This window comes from Rhea pennata, chromosome 18, assembly GCF_028389875.1.
Source record: "Rhea pennata isolate bPtePen1 chromosome 18, bPtePen1.pri, whole genome shotgun sequence".
Taxonomy (NCBI): domain Eukaryota; kingdom Metazoa; phylum Chordata; class Aves; order Rheiformes; family Rheidae; genus Rhea; species Rhea pennata.
In genome coordinates this window covers 4331038-4356779 of record NC_084680.1, presented here as the reverse complement: position 1 = coordinate 4356779, position 25742 = coordinate 4331038, and the positions used below count along the sequence as shown (strand labels likewise).

The following is a 25742-nucleotide window of genomic DNA, read 5'->3' as shown; positions in this document are numbered from 1 at the left end:
TACAGCCCAGCTGGGAGAGGCACCAATGAGCCCAGGCTGAGCTTAAATAGGTTCCTGGGACCATGGGCAGAGGGTGGGAGTGAAAATCCAGGTGAGGCTGATCAGGGCCATCAGGGTCTGTTCTGGTCCTACCCCTAGCCCAGGCTCCCTTGTAGAGCTGCAGCCTCTAACTTGCAGGGAGCTCTTGAGAGCTCCACGTTTACCCTTGCAGCCCTGCTCACCCATCACCAAGACACCCCAGCCCCTGCCTTGCTCCAGCACAGCCACGGGATTGCGTTGTCCCTGCTGCTGCAGGCTTGCTTGAGGTGCTGGCAGTTGGGCCCATCCTGAGCAGGTCCTGAGCTGGGTGCTCAGTAGGGTTGCTGGGTGCTCAGCGGGGATGCGAGTGCTCAATGGAGATGCTGCATGCTCACCAGGGTTGCTGGTGCTCAGCACCAATTCTGGCCATCGCAGCTGCTGGCTGAGGTCAGCAGAGGCAGCCACTGGGGGTCATGAAGGGCCCATTCGTGGTGGCTGCTGCAGGATGAGCCGGACTCTGCAGATCTCCCTCTCTAAACCCAGCCCCGACCTCCTCGCCATGGGCTTTGTGGAGCTGTTTCAGGAAAAACGACCTCACATGAGAGAAGCAGCAGCGCTTGCTGCAATGGGGAGCACCAGAGGCTTCACCAGGGGCCCAGGGGTCTCTGCCCAGCCCCACGCAGCTGAGACAGGCAGGAACCGTGCACCCAGGGCAGGCAGGTGGGAGGTTGGGTTTGCAGATGAGGTAAATGCCCCATATGTTCCCAGCCACCCTGCTTTGGTAGCAGGGTTTTCCTGGGAAGTTGACTGCCGTCTCTACCAAGCATCAGCTCTCCACGTGGCCCTAACACGCCACTCGCTCAGCGAGAAGCTGCCAGGGCACCTGCACTCGCTGGGCGATTCCCAGGTCGTGCTAATGGGGCTGCTTGCCCTCAGCCCACGCTGTTAGGGACCGGATTGACCCAGGAGCAGCTCAAAGTGCCACGACCAGCGCCTGCCAGACAGTGGCCAACTGCCCCCGGCTCCCTGCCAGCCAGGCTGCGCGTCGCCACCAGGCAGAGCTGGACTGCCAGCACCCAGCTGTGGTCTCCTGCCACCTTGGAGTTGGTGATGACCCTCTGTGGGACAGGGGGGAGCCTGCCGGTAATGAGGGATGTCTCCTTAGGAGCTGAGAGCTTTTGAGATCAAAGATGCTCTTACATAAAACCAAAATATTATCGCTGGCCTCTGCTTCTGAGGGGAAAAAAAAATCACTTTTCAGTAGCTCTAATTTGAAACCATTTTAATGCTTGTTAAGTGCAGCTTAAAGACAGTGACACCTGAGCAGATTGTGCAGGCTGGAAGACAGGGAGGGGGGAAAAATAGAAACTATTATTGACAGTTCAGGTCTTTATTCTACCCAGAGCTCCCCACTTCTGGCCAGCAGCTTTGAGTAATGCTATTGTCAGCATCAGCATTGCAATTCTAACGTCCTTTTTATAACTAGCTCAGAAAAAAGCCCCAACAAATCCTCAAGGCCTCAGTCAAATGCAAAGTAATGGAATTTAGAGTGATGAAAAGAGACCTGAAGGTGGAGGAGCCAGCCTGCTCTGGGCATCCCACCATCGCAGACCCACAGAGGACAACGTGCCACCACCAGTGAAAGCTCAGGTGGAAACCAAGAGCTGGTGAAGGAAGGCTTGTCTGTCCAGCAGGCAAGGAGGCCAGTTGGTCCCAGGGGTGAGTTTGACCCCATCAGGGCAGAAATGAGGTGTTCCTACTGATGGGGTGCACAGCGTTGCCCAGCTGTAGCTCTTCGACAAGCAGCATGGGAATATTTTTGTCAACAATCTGCTCCATTTCAGCCAAGATTTAAGCTGAAGAAGCACCAGAGCTGCTGTCACCCAAGGTTCCTCTTGCTCCTCTCATTTAGGGCATTTTATAGCCCCTATGTTTGACCTTGGGTTCTGAAGGTGCTGTAAAGGTGCTTGTCACCACAAAAGGTGCCTGAGGACTGGCCTGGGCCAGACTATCAATGGCACTGGCTACTCCACAGTCACAAAGCAGCATGGGTCCATGGTGGGACAGAAGACCTGGTGATGGGACTATGGTAGAAAGGAGAGTTGGTGGTGGGACCGCAATAGGATAGGAGAGCTGATGGTGGGACGGCAGTGGGATGGGAGAGCTGGTGGTAGGATTGTGGTAGGATGGGAGAGCTGGTGGTGGGACAGAAGAGCTGGTAGTGAGACTGCAGGGGGATGGGAGAGCTGGTGGTGGGACTGCAGTGCAACAGCAGAGCTGGCAGTGGGATGGCAGAACTGGCGGTGGGATGGCAGAGCTGGCAGTGGGAGCGCAGAGCACCAGATTGAGGCCCCAGCTTGCTGTATGTTATTTGCATCTGAGCCTGGTGAGGGCAGCAAACCCCCAAGATTCACGTCCAGACACTAATAACCCTGGTGCTCCCCAGCCCCAGGAACAGGTCCCTCTGGCCTGGCCCTGGGCTCCTGGGGCCCCCGATGCCTGCCGGCATTACTCCAGCCGCGGAAAGCACTTTCCCGAGTGTCTCCACCGCGCTGGCGCCTTGCCCGCGCATTCCCCTGGCTCCCCGGGCGAGGAGGGGCTCTGGGCACCTCGGCACCCACACGCTGCGGCGATCCCTCCTCACCCGCACCATGCCCATGGCCAGATGGGCTCCCTGCACGAGCCGAGGCCCAGTGTCACCTCCAAGGACCAGCGAGTAGGAAAAGCTCTAGCAGGAGCCTGCTGATGGCCAAGTTCCCCCTCTAGTACAGACCCTGGGGGTAGAAATCACTCCTGCCTTATGAAAAACCTCGGACCTGTGGTTTCTGGCCAATTTTGACCACAAAAAAAAGCACAGGAAAGAAAATACTTACTTTGGCAAAGAATTTGGGGGAGCCTGGAAGTGCCCGAGCATGCAGCAGCCCCGGCTGCGTGGGGACCAGCCCCCAGGGACACTGGCAAAGGGTGGCCAGGGCACTTCCAGAGCTGGAGAAAGCTCAGCTCTGACCTCGGGCAAGTCCTCGGCTCGCCTCCGAGGTTCTCCTTCCTCCCTCAGAAAAGAGGGTCGTCAACCGAGGGGTGAAATCCAGGAAGGACCGCAAAGCGCTTGCACGGCGGGCTCCGGGGAGCCAGCCAAAGAGAGCGGTGGGCTGCGAGGCGGCGTCAACGCTTCCTAAATTTAGCGAGGGCCGCAGAGCGCTACGCGCGGACAGCTGGAGTGCTTTAAACCACTGTCACACCCCGGGGAAAGAGCACGAGAGTCTTTTTGTGCCGCATTTAGCTCTTTATCGATTTTCCAGCCGCATCCAGCGGTCACCGTCCCAAGGGTCAAACACACCATGGAGATGAGGAGAAAGCGAGACGCGGCGTTGCATTTTGGAGAAAATGGTTAAAAAAAAATTCTGTAAGCGGCCCCCCTCAGCCGTGTGTCCGTCCGCCCCGCGCCGGGGGAGGCACGGGCCCGCTGGCTGACGCCGCGCGAGCGACCCCCCCCACCCCGGGCTTTTTGCTTTTTCAAGGAAAGCCACGGTCGTCCTTGGGAAGAGGCTCCGACCGAGGGAGCCGGCCCCCGTTCCCCACGCCGCAGCGGGACGCCAGCCGGGGCGCCGGCCGTGCCGGGGCTCCCCTTCGCCCGGCGGCGCCGGCGTGCTCCACGGCCGCCCGGATCCGCAGCTCCGGCTGCGCGGCCGGGTGCTGACTCAGCAGCAGCCGCCCTGTGTAAACGCCCGCCAGCTGCTCCCCCGGCCGCTGTTTGCTCAGCCCGCGGCCGCTCTGTTTGCCTTTCGGAGGATCACGACGGAGGGAGATGGCCTTTCGGTCCCCCAGTTGCCACGTGTGGGAGCTGCGCTCTCCCCGGGCAAACAGCTCGCGGGCGTCGGGAGGCTCCTCACCCCCGTGCCCAGCTGAGCCGGGCTCCCGCGTACACCCGGAGCAGCTGCTTAAATCCACTCGGGCCAGGAAGGCAGGACCAGCACTCTGCCGTGCGGCAGCCTGGCCACCCGGGCGCAGAGGACATCAGCGCTGCAGGTACACAGAAGGGTTTTCTGCGGAGCTGTGCCCCTGATTTCCAGCCGAGGAGTTAAAACCGTCAGTCCAGACCCCTGCCACAAAAGGGCCTACAGCATCTCAGGTCCTACAGCATCGCCGAGGGCTAGCGCAGGCTGCTCAGCAGCTGCCCTGAGGAGCAACCCATCAGCAAGACCCAAATAAAATCCTCCCCAAACCTCCAGGAGCCGCAGACAAATGTATCCGCCACAGTGGAACCTGGCTGTCAGGCAGCCAGAAAGCTTTTTATTACCATCTCCTTGCAACATATATATGGAAAAAAGCACCCACCCTCCCCAGGTTCAAACAGCAGCAGCTGCAGCTTCCACGTAGGGATCTCTGTACATTACAGTATAAAGTCCACCAAAAAAAAAAAAAAAAAAAAAAAAAAAAAAGATGTAAAAAACTCCTCATGTCTGATCTAAAACCAGGAACCAGAAAAAGTGGTTGAGAAAACAGGCTGGCCCCTCCCTCTTGCTATAAAATATATATTTCTAAGCTGACATTTCACAAAACCAGAAGCAAGATTCCTAAAGAGTCTGAACTTAGAGCCAAGGATATTGCACGGGCACAAATCCCTCGTGAGAAGCTAGTGTAGACTTGAAAAAACCCCTCAACCCACCCCACGGCCTCAGTTGGCAGCATAGTCTTTGGTCTCCACCCCCGTCTCGTTGAGCACCGTCGTCCTCATGATGGCCTCCGTGACAGCATAGGGGTCGCAGTTGGCTGCGGGCCTCCGATCCTCAAAGTACCCATAGCCGTCCTGGCCAACCTGCCGGGGGATGCGGATGCTGGCGCCTCGGTTGGCCACGCCAGCGGAGAACTCAAAGATGTTGGATGTCTCGTGGTGGCCAGTGAGCCTCCTGGAGTTGTCTCTGCCTCCCCGGGGGTCGTACACACAGATATGGTAGTCATGTCGCTTGCTCAGCTTCTCAATAGCAGCTTCGATGTGCCTGAGAGGGAGGAGAACAGGTCAGGTTTGCCATCAAATCTGCTTAAAGATCTTTCGGTCTTCTGGGAGACTGTCGCCCCTGCTCCCAGCAGGAGCACAGCCCAGCCAAACGCTGCCTTGGGCACTGCATAGCACAGGTTACTTGTCAAATAAAATGCTCCTGATTGAGGTGGGGCTGTCCTGCCTTGTGCAGTGATCCAGACATGGAGACACAAGCACTAAGGCAGGTCACCAAGCAGCTGCAAGCTGAGCCTTCCCACTGGCTCATGTGGATAGTCCCAAGCCCCTGGGCATAGCCTTCAGCCCATGGAAATCTCCCTAGGAACTCACTTGAGACCACCTTCCCTCCTCATTTCTTCTGTGCTGTAGTTGGTGTGACACCCAGCTCCATTCCAGTTGCCGGTCATCGGTTTGGGATCCAGAGTGGCCACAACCCCGAAGTCCTCACAGACCCGGTGCAGAATGAACCGAGCCATCCAGAGGTGATCCCCCATCTCAATGCCTTCACATGGGCCCACCTGAAATTCCCACTGGAAGGGGAGAGAGGATCTGCTGATGACAATGGGCAAGTTTGAGCCACCCCAGCCACCACCCACCATAAGGAGGACCAGAAAGGCAGGAACCGGTTAAGCTTTACAGATTACCTCCTAGGAATGAACAAGGGGGATGGAGAGGATCTAGTTAAGTGACAGGACAGTTCCGGCACAAGACAAATGGGAATAAAGTGATTATGATTAATTATAGGAGGAGGCAAACAAGGGCTTCACACTTCCTCCGAAGCCAGTGCTCCAGCTGCCAGTTAACGGCATTACAGGACCTGCAGTGCAACAGCAGGGCACAGGGCTAACGAGGTCCTTGTTAGGCCATTACTTGGCTGCTCCCTCCCCATCAAGGGATGGGGTTGCACCACCCATGGTGAGTAAGCAGGGACTAGTGAGACATTCATGGTATCTGCTGGCACAGCCTGGCGGAACTAAGTACAGGATGCAGCAAGCAGCAAAGAAGGACCCTGAAGAAGTCCAGGCAAATAGCAGGAGAGGTGGAAGTCCTGCCTGAGCTACGCTGCAGATAAGCCCACCGCTTATCACCGGCCAGATCAGCAGCAGAAAGAGTCAGCGATTCACAGGCTGCAGGGCCGAACCGCAGCCGGTCAGTCTGGCCATCTGCATAATGCAATCAGGGACTCCTTCGGCAAACTCCTAAATAAGTCAAGCCCAGCAACGTCCCCTCCAACCGTTCCCCAAGGCCATGCTCCACAGGAGCTCCTTGGCTCCCGAGGTAGAGGAGCAGGACCCATACACCCACAGCTCCGCTTACTCCTCCTGCAGCTTGGCCTGGCTTGCACTGTCCCTCCTCCCAGGGAGGCAAAACAGCTTTCCTCTGCTGGCCTCCTATCTCCAGCCAGCCTTCAGCAGGGGCTTTAACATGCTCTGCCTTGGCTACTCAGGAATTTGAAGGAAACCAGGAAAAAAAAAAAAGAAAGAAAAAAAAAAAGCATCCAACTCTTCATGGGCTGACAGAGCTCAGGCTTCAGCTGTGCAAAGAGCTTGCTGCAATTTGGCTCTGCTGCAGTTTTGTACTGTGGTGCACAGTCAGGCTTTCCCTTGGCCTGCCCCAGGCCAAGGATTTGCACGCAGGGGTGGGTTAGAAGAAAATCCCAGGCATCTTCACTTTAGCAATGCAGCAGCTCTCATCTAGCAAAATTCTTTGCTGACGTGGGGAATTGCTGGATTCAGCATCCCAGAGGAGCTGGAAGTTACTGAATTAGTCTGGTCTCACTCTGAGTTATTTCTGTCTTTGGAGACCAGGTACCACAAACACATGGCTCCTCTCCTCTGGAAGCAAACAGGTTCGCTGCCTTCACGCAGTTTTGCTGCTGGCCACTGATACCCCAGGGCACAAACCCCCCTTTTTCCTCCCCTCTTGAAAGAGGGTTAAATGCTGCAATTGCTTTCAGCAACAGGGGCTGGTGAGCACAGATCTGAGACCCAGATCTGGAAGATCCTCACGGTCAACATCACCAAGCCCATGCTCCTTGTGGCATCTCCTGTTGGTTTCCAGCAAACACAAGCAGCTTCAAGGGGCCACAGAGAGCTGCCCGCACATACCTGGGAGGGCATCACCTCTGCATTGGTGCCACAGATCTTCACCCCCGCATACAGACATGCCTTGTAGTGGGACTCCACAATATCACGCCCGTACACCTTATCGGCTCCAACCCCGCAGTAATAGGGGCCTGGAAAAGAAGCAGAAGTTAGCACCCACATAAAGTTTCGGGAGCAACAGCAGCACTCCAGTGTAATCCCACCACTCTCAGATGCTGGAACCAGTGATCATCTGCAGCAGATTTATAGGAAATTAAGCTGTGCTAACCTCCACAGTGCATCTGGCCACTGGCCCCTACTCCAAGGGCCAGCAGCATAAGAAATTCAGGGGATTGCAACTGTGCAGCCTCAACGTTATCTATGCAGTTAAACAGGACTTGCAAGGCAGAAACTGGGAGGTGACCGGGAGATAAGGAAAGCAGGGCCTGTCCTACAGCACTTCACTGGGCACTTCTGTCACCCCTCGGAGCACTTAAGGCTTTGGAGATCATTCTGACAACGGCTCACATTGTTCATGCCTACAAAATTCACCTCGCTGTTGTTTTACATGGCTCTTCCTCATTCAAGCAAGTTAAATGAAGCTCTTCCCCTCCGGCCCCCACCCCCCCCCCACCCCGCCTAGGGGAAGGGAGATGTTGAAAACAGCCTGTCTACACAAAAGGCTGATTAAGTCAGGTTGGGAAACCCTTGGCCCTTTCCCAGGAGGTAGCCGGGGTGCTCAGACTCGTCTGCTGCTTCGGGAGGGCAAAATGCGCTGCAGCGCGGCCTTCACACGGCCGCTCTCTTAATAAACAGCCACGGAGGAGAGATTTTTCCGGTCGAGTTCTCCGGGGCTTGACAAACAAGTCCTGCAGCCGAGCTGTTTGTGTAATCGGGGTCCAGCAGGAACGGTGCTGCCGGCGGCTCACGTGAGCCGCAGGGCCCTCGGCAAACACCTCCTAACCTGCTGCTGCGCCCGAGCCGCCCGGGAGCGGGGCTGGTAGGGGAGGACGCCTGCACCGGGGCGGCCCCGTCCTGGGCAGGGGGGAGAGCCGGGCTCGCCCAGCCGAGCATCCGGGTCCAGGCTTGGAAGAGGGTCTTTGCGTGTGACTTCTCCCCGGCGGCGTGCGCGTCTGCAGGGTCCCCGCACCACGCGGCCGCAGTCTGCTGGAGCAGCCCCCTTGCTCCAAGCCAAGCTGGAGCTCTGTCTGACACCGAGACACCAGCCCCCAAGGGTGTCACAGCAAGTGGGACCATGGGCACAGGGTGCACACACAAGGAAGCCCACCGTGGAGAAGGGGAGAAGGGCACTCACCCTGGGGGCCTGGGAAACCATTGTCAGGCCAGCCGTAGGGATGGCCGTTGATGCCCAGCAGAGTGTACTCTTGCTCCATCCCAAACCAGGGGTGGCTGTCTTTAACCAGGTCCATGACTTTCTTACACGTGTGTCTCAAGTTGGTCTCTGAGAGGAGAGAAGCCCCCGTTAGACCCACGTGCTGTCCCACAATCATCCTCCACACTCAGCATCTAATCCCAGTCACAGAGGTCTACCCTCAACCACTGCAACCTGTTTCCCATAGAAGCAGAGGGCCTTAAAGAAACTACTGCAGTGAATTCCCCTTTCCTGGGAGGTTTTCTGCTCACCAGTTTCCTTTATCCTTGGAAAGGGGCACTGTAGCAAAGTCTGGTGAGATTTATGGATTGAGAGGTGTCACACCCTTCAAATGATACTCTCGTAAAGGATCCCCAAACATCCATCCGTGCAGCTGCAGGGCTGATGCAGAGCAGCTCCATCACCACAGCACCAGGCTACAGGCCAAGAAGGTTTCAATTAGGTTGCTGTCAAAACCACTGCCTCCAGTCCACAAGTGTCCTCCACCTCCTCTGACATGGAGATTAGGAGACATCTCAGCCCTGTCCTACGAGGAACCTAGCCGATCTGACAACAGCAGTTACTTATCTCCATTCCCTGCTCCGGTCCCATCATCTTACAACCCTCTGTACCATCCTCAGCTTGATTATCTTTAGACACATCTTTCTACAGCTCCAGGTTTTTGGCTAGCATCCAGTCTGGCTTGCGGAAAACCATGTGGCTCTGGCTTGCCGCTTCACAGCGGGAGGGCTCAGAGCATCCAGGGCTTTACCAAGCAGATGCAAGTCTCCAAGAGCGATCCAGAAACCAGAGAAAGCGCCACAAAAGGCGACAGAGTTCAGACCAAAACACCTGGCTAAAGGAGAGATGAGGCTGAAAAATTGCTTCCTCTGTGTCACAGGGAAAAGCAGCCCCTTGGCTGCAAATTCTACTTTTAAAATCACAGTTGAAGACCCCAGAGCAGCTGCGACAAACTCCAGGATTTGGGACTAAAGATCTTGCATCTTCCTTGCATTAATGGGAGGAAAAGGAAAGAGCCTCAGGGCTGAGCTCTCTGTTCGCATCGTGTCACTGAACAAGAAACTGCCAAGACGAGAGACTTTCTTTAAAAAAAAAAAAAACAAAGAAAAAACAAAATCATTCTGGGTCAGCTGAGGATAGAGCAAGAGCTGGGGCAGGAGCGTGCACCAACGCACTTCCTCCACGGGCTCGCTGCGTCAAGAGGAACCAGCTCTGCCTTTCGCGATCGCTAACCGCAGACCCCGACTCTTCCAGGAAGACGCGGCGTGGTGACGCGCGAACACCCCTCCTGCTCCGAGGGGGCCACCTCGGGCAAACAACGCCGCCGCGAGCCGCCCGGCTGACCCCGCCGGGAGCACGACGCGCCGCAGCGGCTTCCGTCCCCGCGCCCGCGCGTTTCGGGCGGACGCCGGAGCCGTGGTCTCCCCTGCTCAGGCGCCCAAGCGCGGCGGTGCTGACCCAGCCGCTGCACGAGGCCGCACGGCCCGGACACCTTGTGCGCTTAGGATGAGGTGTCAGGTCGCTCCGCCGGCACGGGCGAGCTCGCCGGAGCCACGGCCACGCTCCGCTAGCGGCGGCACAGGGCGGGAGCCACGCTCCTCTAGGTTTTCTCCCTGCCCTTCGCAGCGCCTCCTAAAACAGGTTCCTGCCAATAACGGCCTCCAACAGCATCCGCGTCTCGGAGCCTCGGGCCGACTCCGCGGCGCTCGGCGAGGCTGGCTCACCTGCAGGCTTCCGGTTGTATTTCAGCACCTCGCACAACACCAGCTTGTTGGGGTCCAGGCAGAAAGGGTCTCTGAACATGCAGATGGGCACGAGGAACATGTCGCTGTTGGAGCCCTCCGCCTGGGCCGTGCTGGAGCCGTCGAAATTCCACTCCGGCACATCTGCGGGGCAGGAAAGGGCCGGGGAGGGGGGAGCAGGATTGAAAGCAGCATCTCGCAAAGGTAGCGTGCGGGCGCAAGGCAGAGAAGGGAGGGCAGCGAGTGCCGCGCCGGCTGCCCCACACTCCCACCACCCGCAGGGTGCTGGCACAGGCGCTTCACCCCCCTACCACCACCACCAAGCCCCATCCCGAGCCACGCTGGGTGCTAACGTGGCCACGGGCGTCTCGGCCCGGTGGGGCCAGGCAGCATCCGGCTCTCCCCGTCCCACCCAGCCCTAGTAACAGGGCTCACGGAGGAAGCAAACCACAGCCCGAAGGAGGCTGGGGATTTGCATTCCCGCTCTACGTATCCTGGTGAGATGGTGGGAACTGGCATCACTGGGGCTGCCAAAGCCCAGGGAAAAAGGGTGCCAACCCCACGCGCCTGGGCTCGATGCCGGCGATACTCCAGGCCCTCCGTTACCTTCGATGCTCTTGGGCTCCTTTTCGAGGGTCCGGCTCTTGCAGCGCACGCCCTCGCCGCTGCCGTCGATCCAGACGTAGGTGACCTGCACCTGGTCTCCCTGGGGCAGTTTCATGTACTGCTCCCTCACCAGCTTGTTGAGCTTGGAGCTGTGCGACACCGACATGGTGACGGCCCTGCGAGAGCGGGACAGGGTGCCCGGTGAGCCCAGCCGGCCGCACGCCCCGGCCCCCTCGCACCCCCAAGCACCCTTCGGGGCGCTTCCTCCCCCGTGCTGAGTTTAAAAGCAGGCAGATGCCGCCGGTCCCTGCCGTGCACGGCGCTGCGCACAGAGCCGCTCCCCCTCCCGCGGACGGGGCGCGACCCCGCGCGTCCCCCCCGCCCCGCCCCGCCGCGGGGCGCGAACCCGCGGCCGCCCCGCGCCGCTCACCGGCCCCGCGCGCTGCCCGCGGCCGCGCCCTGCCGCTCCCGCCGCCCTTTATAGCGCCCGCGGCGGGCGGCGGCGGCGGCGGGGGGCGGCGCGGCGGCGCGCTCCGCCCCGGGGCCCGGCCCGGCCCGGCCCGGCCCGCGCGGCCCCCCGCGGGGAATCCGCATCGTTTACCAAAACCGCGATTCCCGGCCTCTTCCTCCTCCTCCTCCTCCTCTGCCGCCGCCACGTGCGCGTCCTGCCTCGCTTGTTTATTATGGGGGCTCCCCTGGGTTTATTAGGGGGGCTCCCCCGTGGGGTGCCGGCGGGCATTTGGCCCCCCCCAGCCCCGCTCAGGGGGCAGGAGCCGGCGGCACCAGCAGTCTTCGGCCCTCGCAGCGGGGCGACGCGTGGGAACGCGGGGCGGCGGCGGGCAGCGCCCGGGGGGCAGCGCGGCCGGGGGTCCGCAGCAGGGCCGCGCTCTTTGCCGGGGCGCTGCCCGCCAGGATTTGCTAATTCCCCGGCGGGGGGGAGAGGCTGAGTGAGACTCAGCTCCCGGCAGCCTGACTCACGCTCAGGAACGGGGTGGGTTTTTTTTTTTTGCAAGATGGTAAAACACCTCCAAAGCGCCCGGGCAACTGCCTCTTCCGTGGTTAAACCTTACCCAGCTCCGTCTGCGCGGGGCAGCGGCCCGCGACGAGGGTGTTTGGAGCCGGCTGGCAGATAATCAACAGGGAAGAAGCACGAAAGCACCTTGCGATTGCACAAGCACCAGGAAATGAGATTGGCAGCGGCCGAACCTAATTAGCTGTTTCGGCCGGCGGCGGGTCATGACGGCGCCCGCGCGGGGCCGTGGGCGCGAGTGACGGCGCCCGCTCCGCCGCCTGCCGGCGCCTCCCTCTGCAGGGCGCCTGTGCCGAGGAGGTCAGGGCCAGCTGCCCCACGGGGCACGGAGCCTCCCCGAGCACCGGCGCAGGGCCGCCCGCGCCGCTCTCCCGCGCCCCGGCATGGGCACGTGGCCGCTGGCCCCGGACCGCGGGAAACAGGGAGGCACGGAGGTGGTGGGGACAGCGGTGCATCAGCCACCGCCACCTCCAGCTCCAGAACCTCGGGGCACATCCGTGCGTCCAGAGCCGGTCGCAAAGCCCAGCATTTCCTGCTTCCTCCTTGGCCAGCTTTGCGAACGGGGTGCGGGCCAAGCTGGGCTGGGAATACGCAATCCCCGAGCGGGATCTGCCCATCTGGAGCAAGCAGAAACCACCAAGCGCTTACGGGAAATGACCACGGACCGGCTGGCACGGAGGACTGGCACAGGCAAGCCGAGAAGCAAGCGGCCTCAGTGGCAACCACGTTTTCCCGTGAGCCAAAGTGATCCCGGGGTTTGGCCACGATCCTCACCTCCTCGAGTCTGCCGCTTCCAGAAAAACCTCATTTGGGGTTTTGAGGTTGAAAAACCTATTTTTCTACTCGCCTTGGGATCACATCTTATCTTACTGGGGTCTAATTCCACCAATTTTGGTAGCATTGCTGCCACATTACCCTCATAACCGTTAATGCTGTAGTATTTTCTCCCGCAAGCAAGCCCATCTAACGAGCAAAACGTTCTCTGCAAACACTGAATTCTTGCCCGCTCCTCTCCGAGGCAGGTACAGCAAATATTAACCACCACGAGGCAACTGAACATAGGAATAAGGGACTTGCCCAAGGTCGCATGCAGACCGCTGAGGTGGAGCCGGGCTCGGAGCAGGGATGTCCTTGCATCAGCAAAAGGTCGCAGATTAAATCGCCGAGGAACCGCGCGGAAGACTATGTTTGAAGGCGGAGCGCGATACGCGGGGCTTTTCCCAAGATAAAGGATTCAGAAAGGAGAATTGCGGCAGTTTGCTGTTGGATTGCTGCAGCTGCCTGAGCGTTTTCCAGCCTTGCCAAGATACCCCCAAAGCCCCTGCTAAAGCCCTTGGCCACAGCCGTCCGTCCAGGCTGAAGCTCTGCCACGACGCTGCACGCCTGGCCAAGACAGGGCTGAATATCTACAAACTTGTCTCCTGGGGTGACGTTTGACGGCCAACCCGCGCGCAGCCCCCGGGGCCGCCCGGCCACCGCAGCCGGCGCCGTGGGTGCTGTGCTCAGAGGGACCCGCTGCCCGGCACCGCGGCCCCGGCCGCCGCCGGCCGTCCCCACGGGCGCCGACCGGCGCGCCGCGGCGGGGAGCGGGTGGAGAGCTTGCTCTGCACCCTGGAAGCAGGACAGCGGTCCCAAAGGAGGGTTTTTCACCCCGGTTTCCCCCGCGCCTTGGTGCAAGGCGTCCGGGCTCCTCGCGCGGCTGAAGCCCCCGCCACCGCCCAAGCGGTCCCAAGCCGGTGCAAAGCCCAAGGCAACGGCGTCTCCTCTGGCGGCGGCCGGGGAACGACGTGTGCCGGCGTGTCGCCTTCCCAAGCTGCTCGCCAGGCAGATTAGCGAGAAGGCAAAGAGCAGGGTCGGCGGAGGGGAGCCAGCCACAAACATCGTAAACGGCTTAGAGGGCGCGATGACCCGGGAGGAGCGTTTGTGGGAACGGAGCTGCGGGCCCCGCCGAGGACGAGGCAGCGTCTTCGCTATCGGAGGGCACACGAGGCGGGCGGGGGGCGCCCCGAAGGCTGGGGGGAGCGGAGACGGCAAGGAGCCTGGCCTGGACGCGACGGGCGCGTTGAGATTAGGCCGCGCCGTCCTCTCGGCCAGGAGGCCCAGCAGAGCCGGAATAACTTGCTGGCTGTTGGGAGGCCGCGGGAGGCGGTCGAGGGGGGCCCGCCAGGGCGCTTCAGGGGTCAGCAGGGAGACCCAGCGCCAGCCCTGCGGGCCGGGCAGGGTGACGCCGGGTGACGCGGCCTTTTCCACCGCGAGCCGATCTCTCAGCGAGGCTCAGTCCTTGACCTCCGAGCCGCACGCCCCGGGGCTGCGGAGGCCCGAGGCCCGCGGCTGCGGGTGGCTCTCGCCCTCTGCACCCACCCCCACCCTGCAGCCGGTGGCGGCTCGCCCAGAGGGACAGGGCTGGGGGGGCCTCGTGCCCCCCGTGGCATGAGACATGCCGGGCGCAGCGTGAGCACTTGAAGAAATAGAGGAATTTCTTCGTTCTCCGCTAGGTCTGCGCCCCCTCCGTTTAAGTCGATGACCGGCGTGCCGTAGCGTTACTCGCCGGTCCCACGGCCGTGCCGCTGCACTAACAAGGGGCAGCGCTGGTGGCATCAGGCACGAGCGTTCCTGCTGGGGCCCGTCCGAAAACACCAGCAGCGTGCTCGGGCTGGGGAGAACTGGCACTGCGCCGTCGCCATTTCACGTTCGCTTTTACACTCTTCTTCTGAACCAGCTGAAAATTTCCCCTTGTAGTTAAAACACAGCCAAGCACCAGCGAGTCCCTTTATGCCCAGATGTTCGCACCCAAACCACTTTCTCTTTGCTCAAGCCATACCGTTACACTTTGTTCTATACGTACACATTTATGTATGTCTACACACACGTACAAACCCCTAATTCTTTGTGTCTGTCATACTGGAATCCCAAGTGGTTGGAAGTTCACACCTGGGGAACCCACAGCCCTAACTCAAGCGGTACTTTGGTGGCCACCAACGCTCTTTTGGGAGCCAAGCGCCTCGCCTGTGCCCCCCCTTTAAAGCTGAGTGTCCCTTGCTCAGGCTTAAATCCCACCAATTTTCCCCAGCGTGCAATGGTAAAGCTAAGGGCAGGAGAGCCCAGCGAACAAGCTGCTCAGGGCCCTAGGGGAGCCCCAAACCGGGGTTTTTGGTTGGGTGCTCCTTCATCTATTGCCCTGGGGACCTTCAGCCCATCATCAGTGCCTCCAGGGTGCCTACGCCAGCCGGGCGCAGGCGCGGGAATCCCGGTCTTGCTGGCCTCCCCGTTGGCCTGGCAGAGGCTGGGGCTTGAATCCCTGCTCTGAACCAGGCAAGGAAGGAGTTGAAGCCACGTTTTTCTTGTCCTTCAACCTCCAAGCACGAGCGAGGGGATACTTTGGCCCGCGGCAAGCGTGGCAGCCTGTCCCTCTGCCTCCGCCGCTGCGGCCAGAGGCGCAGCGCTCGTCTCCGACCCGTCCGATATGGCTGCGCGGCAAAGCTTAGCGCCTTCCCCCGGCGTCACCCTGGGCTGCGTGCGGCAGCCGCTGTCGCGGAGCGCGCCCTCCCGCGGGCCCGGCGCTCCGCGGCGGCCGGCGCCTGGCGCGGGGCTGAGCGCCGCTTTCTGCAGCGAGGCGACCGGGACGTCAGCGCGTTGCGACACCTCCTTCGACGACCGAGGCGCCTGCTGAAGGTCACGGAGAAACCCCGGGGCAAAGGCGGCGATTCGGCTGGGGCCCCCCCCTCGCGTCCCCGGTTCGCGTGTAACCGACGGCCTGGTCCTGCCCGTTTCGCGGAAAGGCGCCTTGGGCCCCTTTGCAGGAAGCTCCTACAAAGGATTCGGGAGGTTATTTGTTATCTGCAGGCTGGGGATGCGATCGCTCCCGAGCCGGGGGCCGCGCGCGTGCGGCGGCGGGGGGCCCGCGCTCCCCGGCTGCCGAGCCAAGCGAACCCGCCGAACCCTGGCTCGGGCAGGGGGGAAGTTTCCTTCCACCTCTTTGGAGGAGGAGGCCCCGAGTCGGAGCGCGCAGGCAGGAGCGCGCGGGCAAGCTCGGCGAACTCGCCGCCGGGGCCGGCAGCGACCGCAGTCGGAGCGCTCGGGGCGGCCGCTCGCCCAGCTGCTTTGCCCCGCGTGCATCCTGTTTGGCAACCCGATTCTGCAGCCTCACGCGAACGCGAAGCTCTTTCACTTCCCCTGCTGCTCAGGCCCGGCCTCCGATACCACCGGGTTTTTGGGGAAAAAAAATTGGAACGTGCTTTTTTAGTTGTTTTGTTGTTGTTGTTTTGCTGTCATGGTTTTGAAACCTGAAGGTTTGCCGACGACAGCGCTTTTCTGCACGGAGGTGACGGTCCCTCCTTCGGACACCTGATTTCAGGCACGGGCGCTCGGAGGAAGAACCGAAACCAGGCCGTGTAAGGCGGCTCTGGGCGCTGCAGGACACGGCCCCGTGCGCACGCGGCGAGGCTGCCCTGCAATAAGCTGAGGCCGCTAGTGCAACTGGGTAGAAGCTGTCTGAGAAAAGCTTTTGTTTATTTTTTTTTTCCTTGCCTCAAAAGGCCATTTTCTTGCAGCATTTTGCACGGATTTGGCCAAAGTCGTCGTCAAACGAACGCGGAGCGAAGCGGCCCGCTGCCCTGAGCGCCTCGGCAGAGCCCCGCGAGCCCGTAACTCCCTTCACATCCAGCAAAGCGAAGGCAGAATCGGCAGCTCCCTCCGGGCCGCTGAGCTGTCCGCGCCGGAGCCTCGCTCCAGGTCAGAGCAAGTGCGAATTTAACCCCCAAATTTGATTTTTTTTAAAAAAATCCCTTATTCAGGGGGTGGGGGGTGAGGCAAAGAACCACTAAGTTCTAACCACTTGATTTTGGACTAGTTTAATCCATTTTGCGAGTAGATTAGACCAGTTTGATAGGAATCGCTTTTGCCGCCCGCCAAAGCGCCTCACTCCTTTAATCCCCTCCCAGGGCTGAGGCAAGGTCTCTCCTTCTGCGATAAGGACGACCCGAGGAGTGAACTGCCCTTCGGCGGGCGGCTCGGGCGAGGAGCTGTGCCGACCGTGCCCCGCGCGGGGCGAGGAGGAGGAAGGCGAGGGCGCCTTCCTCGCACCCCCGAGCGCCGAGCAGCGCTTCTCATCTTGCAAAAAAAAAAAAAAAAAAAGGAAAAACAGTGGCACTTTGCATTATTTGATTTTTTTCCTTCTTTCTCCTCAACTGGGGCAACCTTTAGACTCATTTAATAATTTAGACTCATTTAATAGGTTGCAAAACCCACCAGCGCTGTGGCAGGATATGCCAACGCTTCTGCTCTGTGCTCTCCAGGAAGGCGGCAGCGAGGAGATGGAGACGCTTCCGTGCAGAGAAATCCTTCTCCGCGGCGGTCCGGCCGGGAGCGCAGGACGCGTTCCACCACCCGGGCGCCTTCCGTCTTCCCTCTCCGCCTGGTGTCTCCAGGGCTGCCGCTGGCTGCGTTGCTCCCGGCGCGGCCCCGGGACGCCGCCTGCGTTTTAAATCGGTTCTCCATCGCGGCCTCCGCCCCGAGCCCCAGCGCGTCCCGGCGCTCGCCTCCGCTCTGCGCCACGGCTTTGTGCCCCCCGGCGCCGTGTCCGTGCCGGCGCAGGCCCTTCGGGGACGCCGGCGGGGCAGCTCCGTGCCGCGCTGGCCCCCGCGGACACGGCGGGCAGGACGGACACGGGATGCCACGGCACGCGCTGCAGCCGGGGATAACCCCGCCGTGCCTCGCACGGGCTTCGGCGCTTGCCAGCGCCCCGCCGCGGCGCGCTCCAGCCGGCCCCCCGCGAGCCCCTCGGCGCCCTGCGCGGGCTCTGGGCTCCCAGCACCGCGTTCGGCAGCGGGGCTCGGCTGCGACGTTTCGGCCAGCGGCGAGTTATCTCCGGGCCGGACAGCAAGACGCCCGGTGCGCCGAGGTGGCTGCATTTTGCGCTTTTGGCACTTGGCCTTTTTGGAGCGGAAACCTCCGACGTCCCCTTTGCCAAATTCAGGATTACAACCTGACTTTCTAGTACTTCCTTTTAAACCAGTTTAATTGCTCCAACACACGGCTATAAAACATCAGGCTGGAGAGTTCAAGGTGACCAGGAGCATCTGCAGCTGCTTCGTGCCGCGCCGCCCCAAAACTCGCCTCTGCCCGGAGGGACGGAGCCCCGGGCGCCCTCCTCTCGCCCCCCGGGGTCCTCTCCGCTTGACCTGTTCACGCCAGGGCCGCCGCACTCAGCGCCTTCTGGGCCAAGCCCGAGCCAGGTCCCGCGCCGGCGCCGGGGCCGCGAGCAGGGCTGCCCGTGGCCGGCCGCGTTTCCCGGCGCTATGACACGGAGCGGCCGAACCGCGGCCGAGCGCAAACAGAGCCGGCATCACGGCTCCGGAGCTGCTCAGCGCTCGCCCGGACTTCGGTCTCCTTCGGTTCTTTGGTGCGGTGAAAAAAAAAAAGTGCATTTCACGGTTATTTTGTTAGCAAACAACTCGACAGGTACAAACAGAGCCGCTATCGTTCCGCCGGTTTCCCTTTCTGCTGGCACAGCCTGGGCTTTTCAGCCGTATCAGCGCCGCGGCAGGGGTTAGATTGCAGCGCCGGGTGCCCTCCAGCTCTCCTTGGCGCAGACGAGAAGCAGCCCGTCCCTGCCCTGACCCCAGCTGGCGGGCTGCCCCGGGGTGTCCCCCTCGCTGCGGTGGCACCGTCCCACCGCTGCGCAGGAGGGACGTCCAATTCGAACTGTTGTGGGCACAGAGACAAACTTCAAACGCAATTCTTCCCCTCACCTGGACATTTGCCAAAATTGGCTGCTAGAGCACAGAGGCTGCAAGTCTTGCAGTCACTTCAAAGCCAGTTTGGTGATTTGGAGCCCTAACTCCTGATTTTTGAGCTGCTGGAAGAGGAAGGACACTTTCCTGGCAGGCACCGAGTCGAGGCAGTGTCCAGTTAATGCCTTAAGAAGGCTAATGAGTTGATCTTTGGTGTGGCACGTTCATCCTGGCTGTAGTTATGGTTTATCATCTCATAAACAGGAAGCACATTTGCAAGTCACCAACTAAAAATGTGGGCAAGTGACCGTCATTCCTCCCAAGCAAATACAGGCGGGCAGGTTCTGGTACACTTGCTTGCCCGTGCACCAGACCGAAGCTGACAGAATCCTAACGCAACGAATTAAATACCCAAACGTCTTCAGCCCTGCACAGGTACAGGGAGGCAAATCTGAGGGCACTCCCAAGCCACATGTCACTAGCCAGCTGTCCCCAGGGAGTCCTTCCTTGCACAGGAAAGCACTGTGAACGTTTGGAAGGACTCTGACAGCATTAGGAAACCTCTTGACAGCTCATTACACCATGATCCATCATCTTTTCTACTCATCGTGTTTAACCTGCAGTTGGGCTGACATTCCCCTGGTTGGGGGAGAGTTGATACACCGTCTTTGTGGTGCTATTTGGTGAGCTTAAATATCGAAAGATAAAATAAAAGCTAGTGGGTCAAAATTGGACCAGGACCTCCATGTCTCCTATGCATAAAGAAGGACTTGGTGTGGTGGTGATTTTCGGGGCCTGGGTTCACAGCAGCTTTTCCAGAGGATGGTCATGCTCTACAGAGACTCACCTGTAACGCTCAGTCTGCTGGGGAGTTTATTTGCCTGTTTGTCATCTTTGAGCAAAAAGACTCCTGCCCCTTACCGTGTGCGCGACGGTTGCCTGGAGGGCGCAAGGCACTGACCCGAAACCGTGCACGTTCCCGCAGCTGTGTCTGCAGCGGGCTCCAGGCTGAGCTCAGGCGAGATCCATCAGAGCGCTGTTGACAGCAGTTCTTTAAAGGGTCAGAAGGATTTAGCAGACCAATAAGAAGATTACAGAGCCTGTTCCCTTGGTCACCACCGTTCACATGAGCTCAGGCATTACCCGAACCCTTTACACTCTGTTTCGTCCAGCTCTGCCATGTGCACAGTGAGCAGTGACCTGACAGTTCTTCGCAGTCTTAAACAAGGAAAAGAAAGAAAAAAACAGTATTATTAATAACACAAGCCTTCTCTGTGCACCTTTAATGAAAGGGATCTCACACCGTGACCCAGCAAAAGGGACAGCAACGCCCACCTTGCTCACCTGCTCCAGTCTGTGCAGACCAGGCCATCGGCAATTCATCTCTTGGGATGCGTGTAGGATGGGGCAGCCCAGGGCAGTGATTTTGCCTCATGAACCAGCCTGGAGAAGAGTGTTAATCACTGGCCAAGGTCTGTAACACTTCTGCTGGGCTCGAGCTTCCCCCTCCCTCTCTGCACACCTGCAGGGATTTAGTGGAAGGAGAGCCCCCATTTGCCTATCTCAGCCCTTGACCATGTTTCAGGAGGGAACCAGGAGTGGAAGGTGAGGGCATCAGTGTGAGCTTAAACTAGTTTGGAAAAGGCTGGTGGCCTGAAAATGGCAGAGGTCAATCTTCCCGAAACATCCAGTATCTTCATTAAAGATGCAACTATTTAACTAAGTGATGCCATGGCCAGGTTCCTTACAAGCACGCATGAGTTCATCCCAGCAAGGCATAAGAATAACCTTAAAAAGTGGAACGCAACTGCTTAAAAAACATTGTCCTCATGGCAAGTGAAAAGGGACTGTATTCCCCAAAGTTCCCTAAGATCAAGCATTTCTGAGATGTGATGATTTTATTAGAATTACTATAATAATCAAAAACTGTTCAAAGGAAGTAAACGAGATAGGATTTGTGGTGGTACTTGGTGTAGATTTGGGGTTTTAATATAAAATACGATATTCACTTGCAAGATTGGAGATATACTTTGGTTCCTGAGTATTGCCATATCCATACTTGACTGAATAACTACTGGTTATAAAGCCAGTTGTTCTGGATGAATTAATAACTGTCAGTTAGTTAAGAATAGAAAGGTAAACGTTGACCTGGAAAGCATTTAGCATCAAAATTATTAGAGTTATGCTCCCTGGTGGAATAAGAAGGGATTATCCTCATTCAGCTCCTCCCTGATACTTGCTCACCCAGATTTTGAAATATTAGGCTTCAGCTTTCAAAATTGTTTGGCACTTGGCAAATACCCACCACTGAAGGAGTTACTGGCAGCTGGCAACTAATCACCTATGCTGTCAGCAGAGACAGTCACCTTTTCCACGGACAAGTACAAATGTCCCCTGCTTTGTGTATCTAAGCAATAACACAAAAATATTTCCATCTCAAAACCGAGCTGCTGTTTAATGCCACCCACATGCCTACAAGAGGCAGGACTTTGGAGGCTACCTGAATTTTGCAACGTGATTTATCCAACCACAATGTTACTAACAGCAGAGAATGACATCTTTTGCCTGATCTTGTAAGGCACATTAAAGACAAATTCGGTTAAACTTCACAACAATCCCTGTGTGAAGCCAGTGGGCAGGTATTAGAGAGAGGCCAAGTTAAAATATGAGTCTCTCAATCACTTCTACCCTATTCTTGATACCAGTTTCTAGCATAAATACATTTTTTTTAGCATCCAATTCAAGAGTAAATGCAGTATTTGCTGGGTTGTGTTGGCAGACAGCAAGTGATGTGTTACAGAAGGGAAGGAGTGGGCACAGAGGAGACTCCAACAGCCGAGGTACCCGAGCAAGTCTGCTCTGGTGTCCTTCAGGGACCTCACAGGGCTGAACTGGAGTGCTAAGAAACAGAACTTTTACAAAAATCCCAGCTACAACCCAGCTGCCCCTTGAAGAAAGCAACTAGCTGCCTGTTCTCACCATGGTACTGAATAACAGGAGTTATTACGGTGTCCTCCAGAGAACTCATGAAAAATCAAGATCTCCCTATGTCTGGCTTTGTTCATACAGATAGCAAAAGACAGTTACTATGGCAGAAGATTTTCAGCCGAAAGAGGCAGGACTGAAAAGAGAGGGACAATCAGTCCTGTTTCAGAAATGGAGAAGTGAAACACGAAACCTGTTTCATGCTCATGGAGCAAGTTTAAAGCAAAGTCTAAAAATAAACCCCGAGCTTCCAAGCTGTTGCCTTAAGTAGAAGAACATCTCCTTTTTCTACCCCTCTGGTTCCTATCTCCAATGCTTGATCTATTGCCTTCTTTCCCATAGTTTGCAACACCACAACACCCTGTGGCGACATGAAAACCTGCTCAGAGATGCAGAGTCATTTAGTCAGCACAAATTCTCCTTGACTGGTTCTGTTTTATGCAGAGATGGGGCAGGGCACAGGAAAGCGCTGGAGCACATGACGCTAAGGGAAATGTCATTACAGCTCTGCCCCCTCACTCTTTTTAGAACGATTTTTGCACCTCACTTTCCATTATGAGCATCTAGTTTGGAGGTCACATAACTGGAGCCTCCAGCGCTGCTCTACTCGCATCCTCAAACATGGGATTCAGGGCAACAAGGGCACACCTCTTGCACAAAATTGTAATTTTTTTTTTTTTTTTAGATTATAGTGTATTTCTGGCCTGTCTTTTGATTGCAAAAGGCCCACAAAACCTGAAGTATGTGCAAAGCAGGAAGTGTTGCCCTCTCTCCCAAGCTTTTGGCAAAGATTATTTTAGCTGTTTGCTGCTCCAAAGACGCTCTTACCTTCTGCCCAGTTCAGATCAACCCAGTACTGCAGGGCCCATCTGCTTCTTCCATTCGCTCAGTCCGCTCGCCTCCCATATCAGCCCAGTACCCTGGTGGTCATCCTGCTCCCCATCAGCCCACAGTTCCCAGACATCCTGGCCAGCACAAGAACTTCTACCTCCCAGCTCTTCCCTCTCCATCTAGGTTAGTCCAGCTCCCAGCTCACCAGTTTTGTCCCCATTAACTCAGTTGCTTCCACTTCCCTCTGCTCATGCTGGGCTCCCTCCCCTCTTCCCATCAGGGAACAGCAGAGAAGAGAGCAGCCACTTCTCATAGCTCCAGGGCCACATGGAGAAGCAGTTGTTTGTCCCAGGGCTGTTGGGCTCCCTGGATCTCAGACATCCATCTCTGGAGGGTATTGGAGGGAGGAGAAAGTACCAAAACACAGTTCTCCCCTATAAGGTGTACGGGCCATTGAACGAGAGCAGCCGGCCGACAGGCATCTAGGCCTACTCACCTTCAACTTCATGCAAACCAGGCAACGCGCCAAAACAAAATAAGGCACCAGTTTTGCATTTAGTCTCCAGGTTTCTGAATTCTTCACCTGTTCTCTTCTAAGAGGCCTTTTTCTCCTCAGGCTGCCACTCCGCACTGCGGTGGAGGTAGCTCCCTGCAAGCTTTCAACCCAGTTTCTGAGGACAAGGAAGTCTCCTGAGCAGGGCCTGTGCATACCCCTGTTTCCTAAGCCTTTCCAACAGACTAAATGCAGGGTTCCTACCAGGCTGATAAAGCTGTGAGGAGCAGAGACAGCACTTGAGCTTGGATTCACTCACTGCAAACCCTGCAGTGACACCATGATGGTGAGCACTACAACATTTTTCATAACAAAATCATCATTACCTTCCACAGCAAGGTTTGAGCAGCATCATTTTCAAGATAATCCTCCTGTTGGTACAAATAGTGCAAGAGCTCAGGCCCAGCTGGCGTCAGCCTGGAAATACCAGGGAGGGGAAGGAGCTTTTAACCACCTCTCTCAACCCCACCTTCTATCCTGTTTTCCTAGGGCATCCTACAGAGTAAATATTACCTTTGCCCCACAGAGAGACTGGCACACTTTGAGATTTAAAGCCTCAGACATTCCGCAAGTCGTCACTGATGCTGTAATTGTCAAGGAGCAGCAAGACCAGGCTCCTTCGCAGAGGAAGGAGAGCTGGAGCCAAGGGTGGTAGTGAGGCAGGATGGGTAGTGTCCTCCTCGCCAATGGTGCAGTCCCACAGGACCCAAACAAGGAGAGTAGAGAAGGTCCAGGGATCCTATCTGGGGGCAGCCAGAGTCCAGGTTGCCAGGCAGGTTAAAAGTGATGAGATAAGGTCCAAGGTTAAGCCAGAAAAATCAAGTCAGCAAGGCAAGGTCAGGATCAGCAAGGATTATAGCACCTTCTCCGGTGATACTGGCACTGGATCAGGCCACTTTCTACAGGGAACCATTTTTTATTCTAAAATGAGACATTGTCTGCTTTCTGAAAAGAGGCTTCAGGGACTCATCATCCTTCCCCAAGTAACTTGGCCTACCCATGCGTCTCCCTTCCGTACTGCTCATCCCCAGCTCAGCACTTGCCACCTTTTACTTTCACCTGGAAAGAGCCAACAGACAAGTGAGACTGAGCTTGGCCCCATCACAACAGCACCCAAATCAGGATTTACTCCAGGGACTGGGGAGCTGCTGACCTCTGTGTAGCCGAGGAAGAAACCAGCCATCTGAAAGTGGATTATTTTTCCCTGTGCGTTTCCCTGGATGCTGGGCTCAGAGTCCTCAGCTCACCACTCACAGAGACACTGCTCCTGATGAGAAAGAAAAAGCACAGCAAAAGCTCATACCGTTCAGAAAGACCCAGCCCAGGAGGAGCAGGGTCCCCAGGGTGGGGATGGCAGGGTGCAGCCCCTGGGGCACACGGTCCATACTGGTGTTCATGATGATGAAGGCCTGTGGCTCTATGGACTTAGGAGAAATCTCTGTGCTGCTGAGACCTAACCTGCGAAGGATGAGGTGGAAAAGAGAAAGCAGTAAAACTACCAGGGCTTTCTTCTTGCCTTTTGCAAGTTGGTGAGAACTTGATTGGAGGCAACAGAACTACAAGTAGTAAAGACAGGTTTTCAAACAGGATTGCTGGTTCCGAAGATCTATGGCCAAGAGACAACCACTGATTATCCCAGCTACCAGAAAATGAGACCTGGCAAATGCAGGAGGCCGCATCTTGCTTTCCGCAAGCAAATACAACCCACTGGGAATCAGACTCAAACTTGCTATGCTCATCTTGGCTTTCTCTGTGTGCTGCAAAAGAAAGAGAAAAAAGAAAAAAGAAAGAGAAAGGGCTACAAAGAACCACAGGAGCAGCTTAAATGTTCACCACTATTAACTCCTGAGAGGAGAAGATGAAATAACGATGCTGTTACTGCTTGGCTCCAAAAGCTTTTGCATTTCAAATCATTTGTAAGATCCCAACATCACCACATTACAGTGACTTTGGTAGATTTTGCTACAACTAGATTAGCAAGTAGCTCCCTGAAATACTCCCTGTCCACTATCAGACTTCACAGCTCTGCAGACAGAGCAGCCCACAGCCACCCCTCAGTCCTCCTTGCTCGACTGACATGTCCAGACCTCCTACTAACTGTCCCGCCAAGAAGAGTGTTACACACCATCAGGTACAAGGTGCCACTGTTTATTCACATTTGGGGGATGCAGCATCTCTGCTGCGTGAGCTGGGCCTCTCTCCTGGAGGGAAGGCCATGGGCCAGGCAGCTGCTTGCTCCCTCTACCAGTGCTGCCTAGTGCCTTGGAGGTAGCTCTTTATTACTGGCTGCACAAATAGCTGTAAGGCTGGCCAGGTGCCTCCACAGAACCACGGAGGGCTGAGGTTGGAAGGGACCTCTGGCGATCATCTAGTCCAATTCCTTATTGCCTCAATTGTTCAAGCAAAAGAAGACTCCAGATGGGCTTGGAAAAATAAATGTCCCTGCCACCACCCTGCTCTGTGGTGCCAGGAGGAGCACAAGGCAGAAAGGCTGGAGGTGAACTGAGTCACATGCCTCCTGTTTCTTTGTAGCCCTGTCACCCTGGCAAAGGTGCTGGGTTATTACAGCTCTGCTCATGACGTTTCTAACTTTCACTGGGGCCCATATGAGTTGTTTGTTAGCTTCTGGCTAGGAAGGCAAGGCAGGGAATCCTCCTTCTTCCCAGAGGACCGGGTTAGGAGTGTTCCTCAAAACCTCTCCTTGGTCAGCCATCATCTGAATGCTGCTCTTAGCCATGGTGACGAATGTTGTTGGTCTCGTTCCTATGGGTCC

General features: G+C 57.3%; 1 protein-coding gene across 1 annotated transcript; it reads right to left on the bottom strand.

Annotated features, from left to right (window-relative positions):
* Window positions 1–4301: 4301 nt before the first annotated feature.
* On the bottom strand, window positions 4302–11323 carry LOC134148566 (glutamine synthetase). Its single transcript, XM_062590811.1, has 7 exons — window positions 11270–11323; window positions 10840–11015; window positions 10216–10377; window positions 8414–8560; window positions 7123–7250; window positions 5345–5544; window positions 4302–5015 (listed from the first exon to the last, which is right to left on the bottom strand). Exons 2-7 carry the CDS (start codon window positions 11003–11005, stop codon window positions 4694–4696), a joined length of 1125 nt encoding a protein of 374 aa, XP_062446795.1. The 5' UTR covers window positions 11006–11015; window positions 11270–11323; the 3' UTR covers window positions 4302–4693.
* Between the last annotated feature and the right edge of the window lie 14419 nt (window positions 11324–25742).

Excerpts from the sequence above, each read along its gene's own strand:
- LOC134148566 (XM_062590811.1), bottom strand. The coding sequence starts at position 11,005 with ATGTCGGTGTCGCACAGCTCCAAGCTCAACAAGCTGGTGAGGGAGCAG. Across the intron at positions 10,378-10,839 it reads GGAGCCCAAGAGCATCGAAG|ATGTGCCGGAGTGGAATTTC; the intron begins GTAACGGAGGGC and ends CCTGCCCCGCAG. Across the intron at positions 5,545-7,122 it reads CAGAGGTGATGCCCTCCCAG|TGGGAATTTCAGGTGGGCCC; the intron begins GTATGTGCGGGC and ends CTCCCCTTCCAG.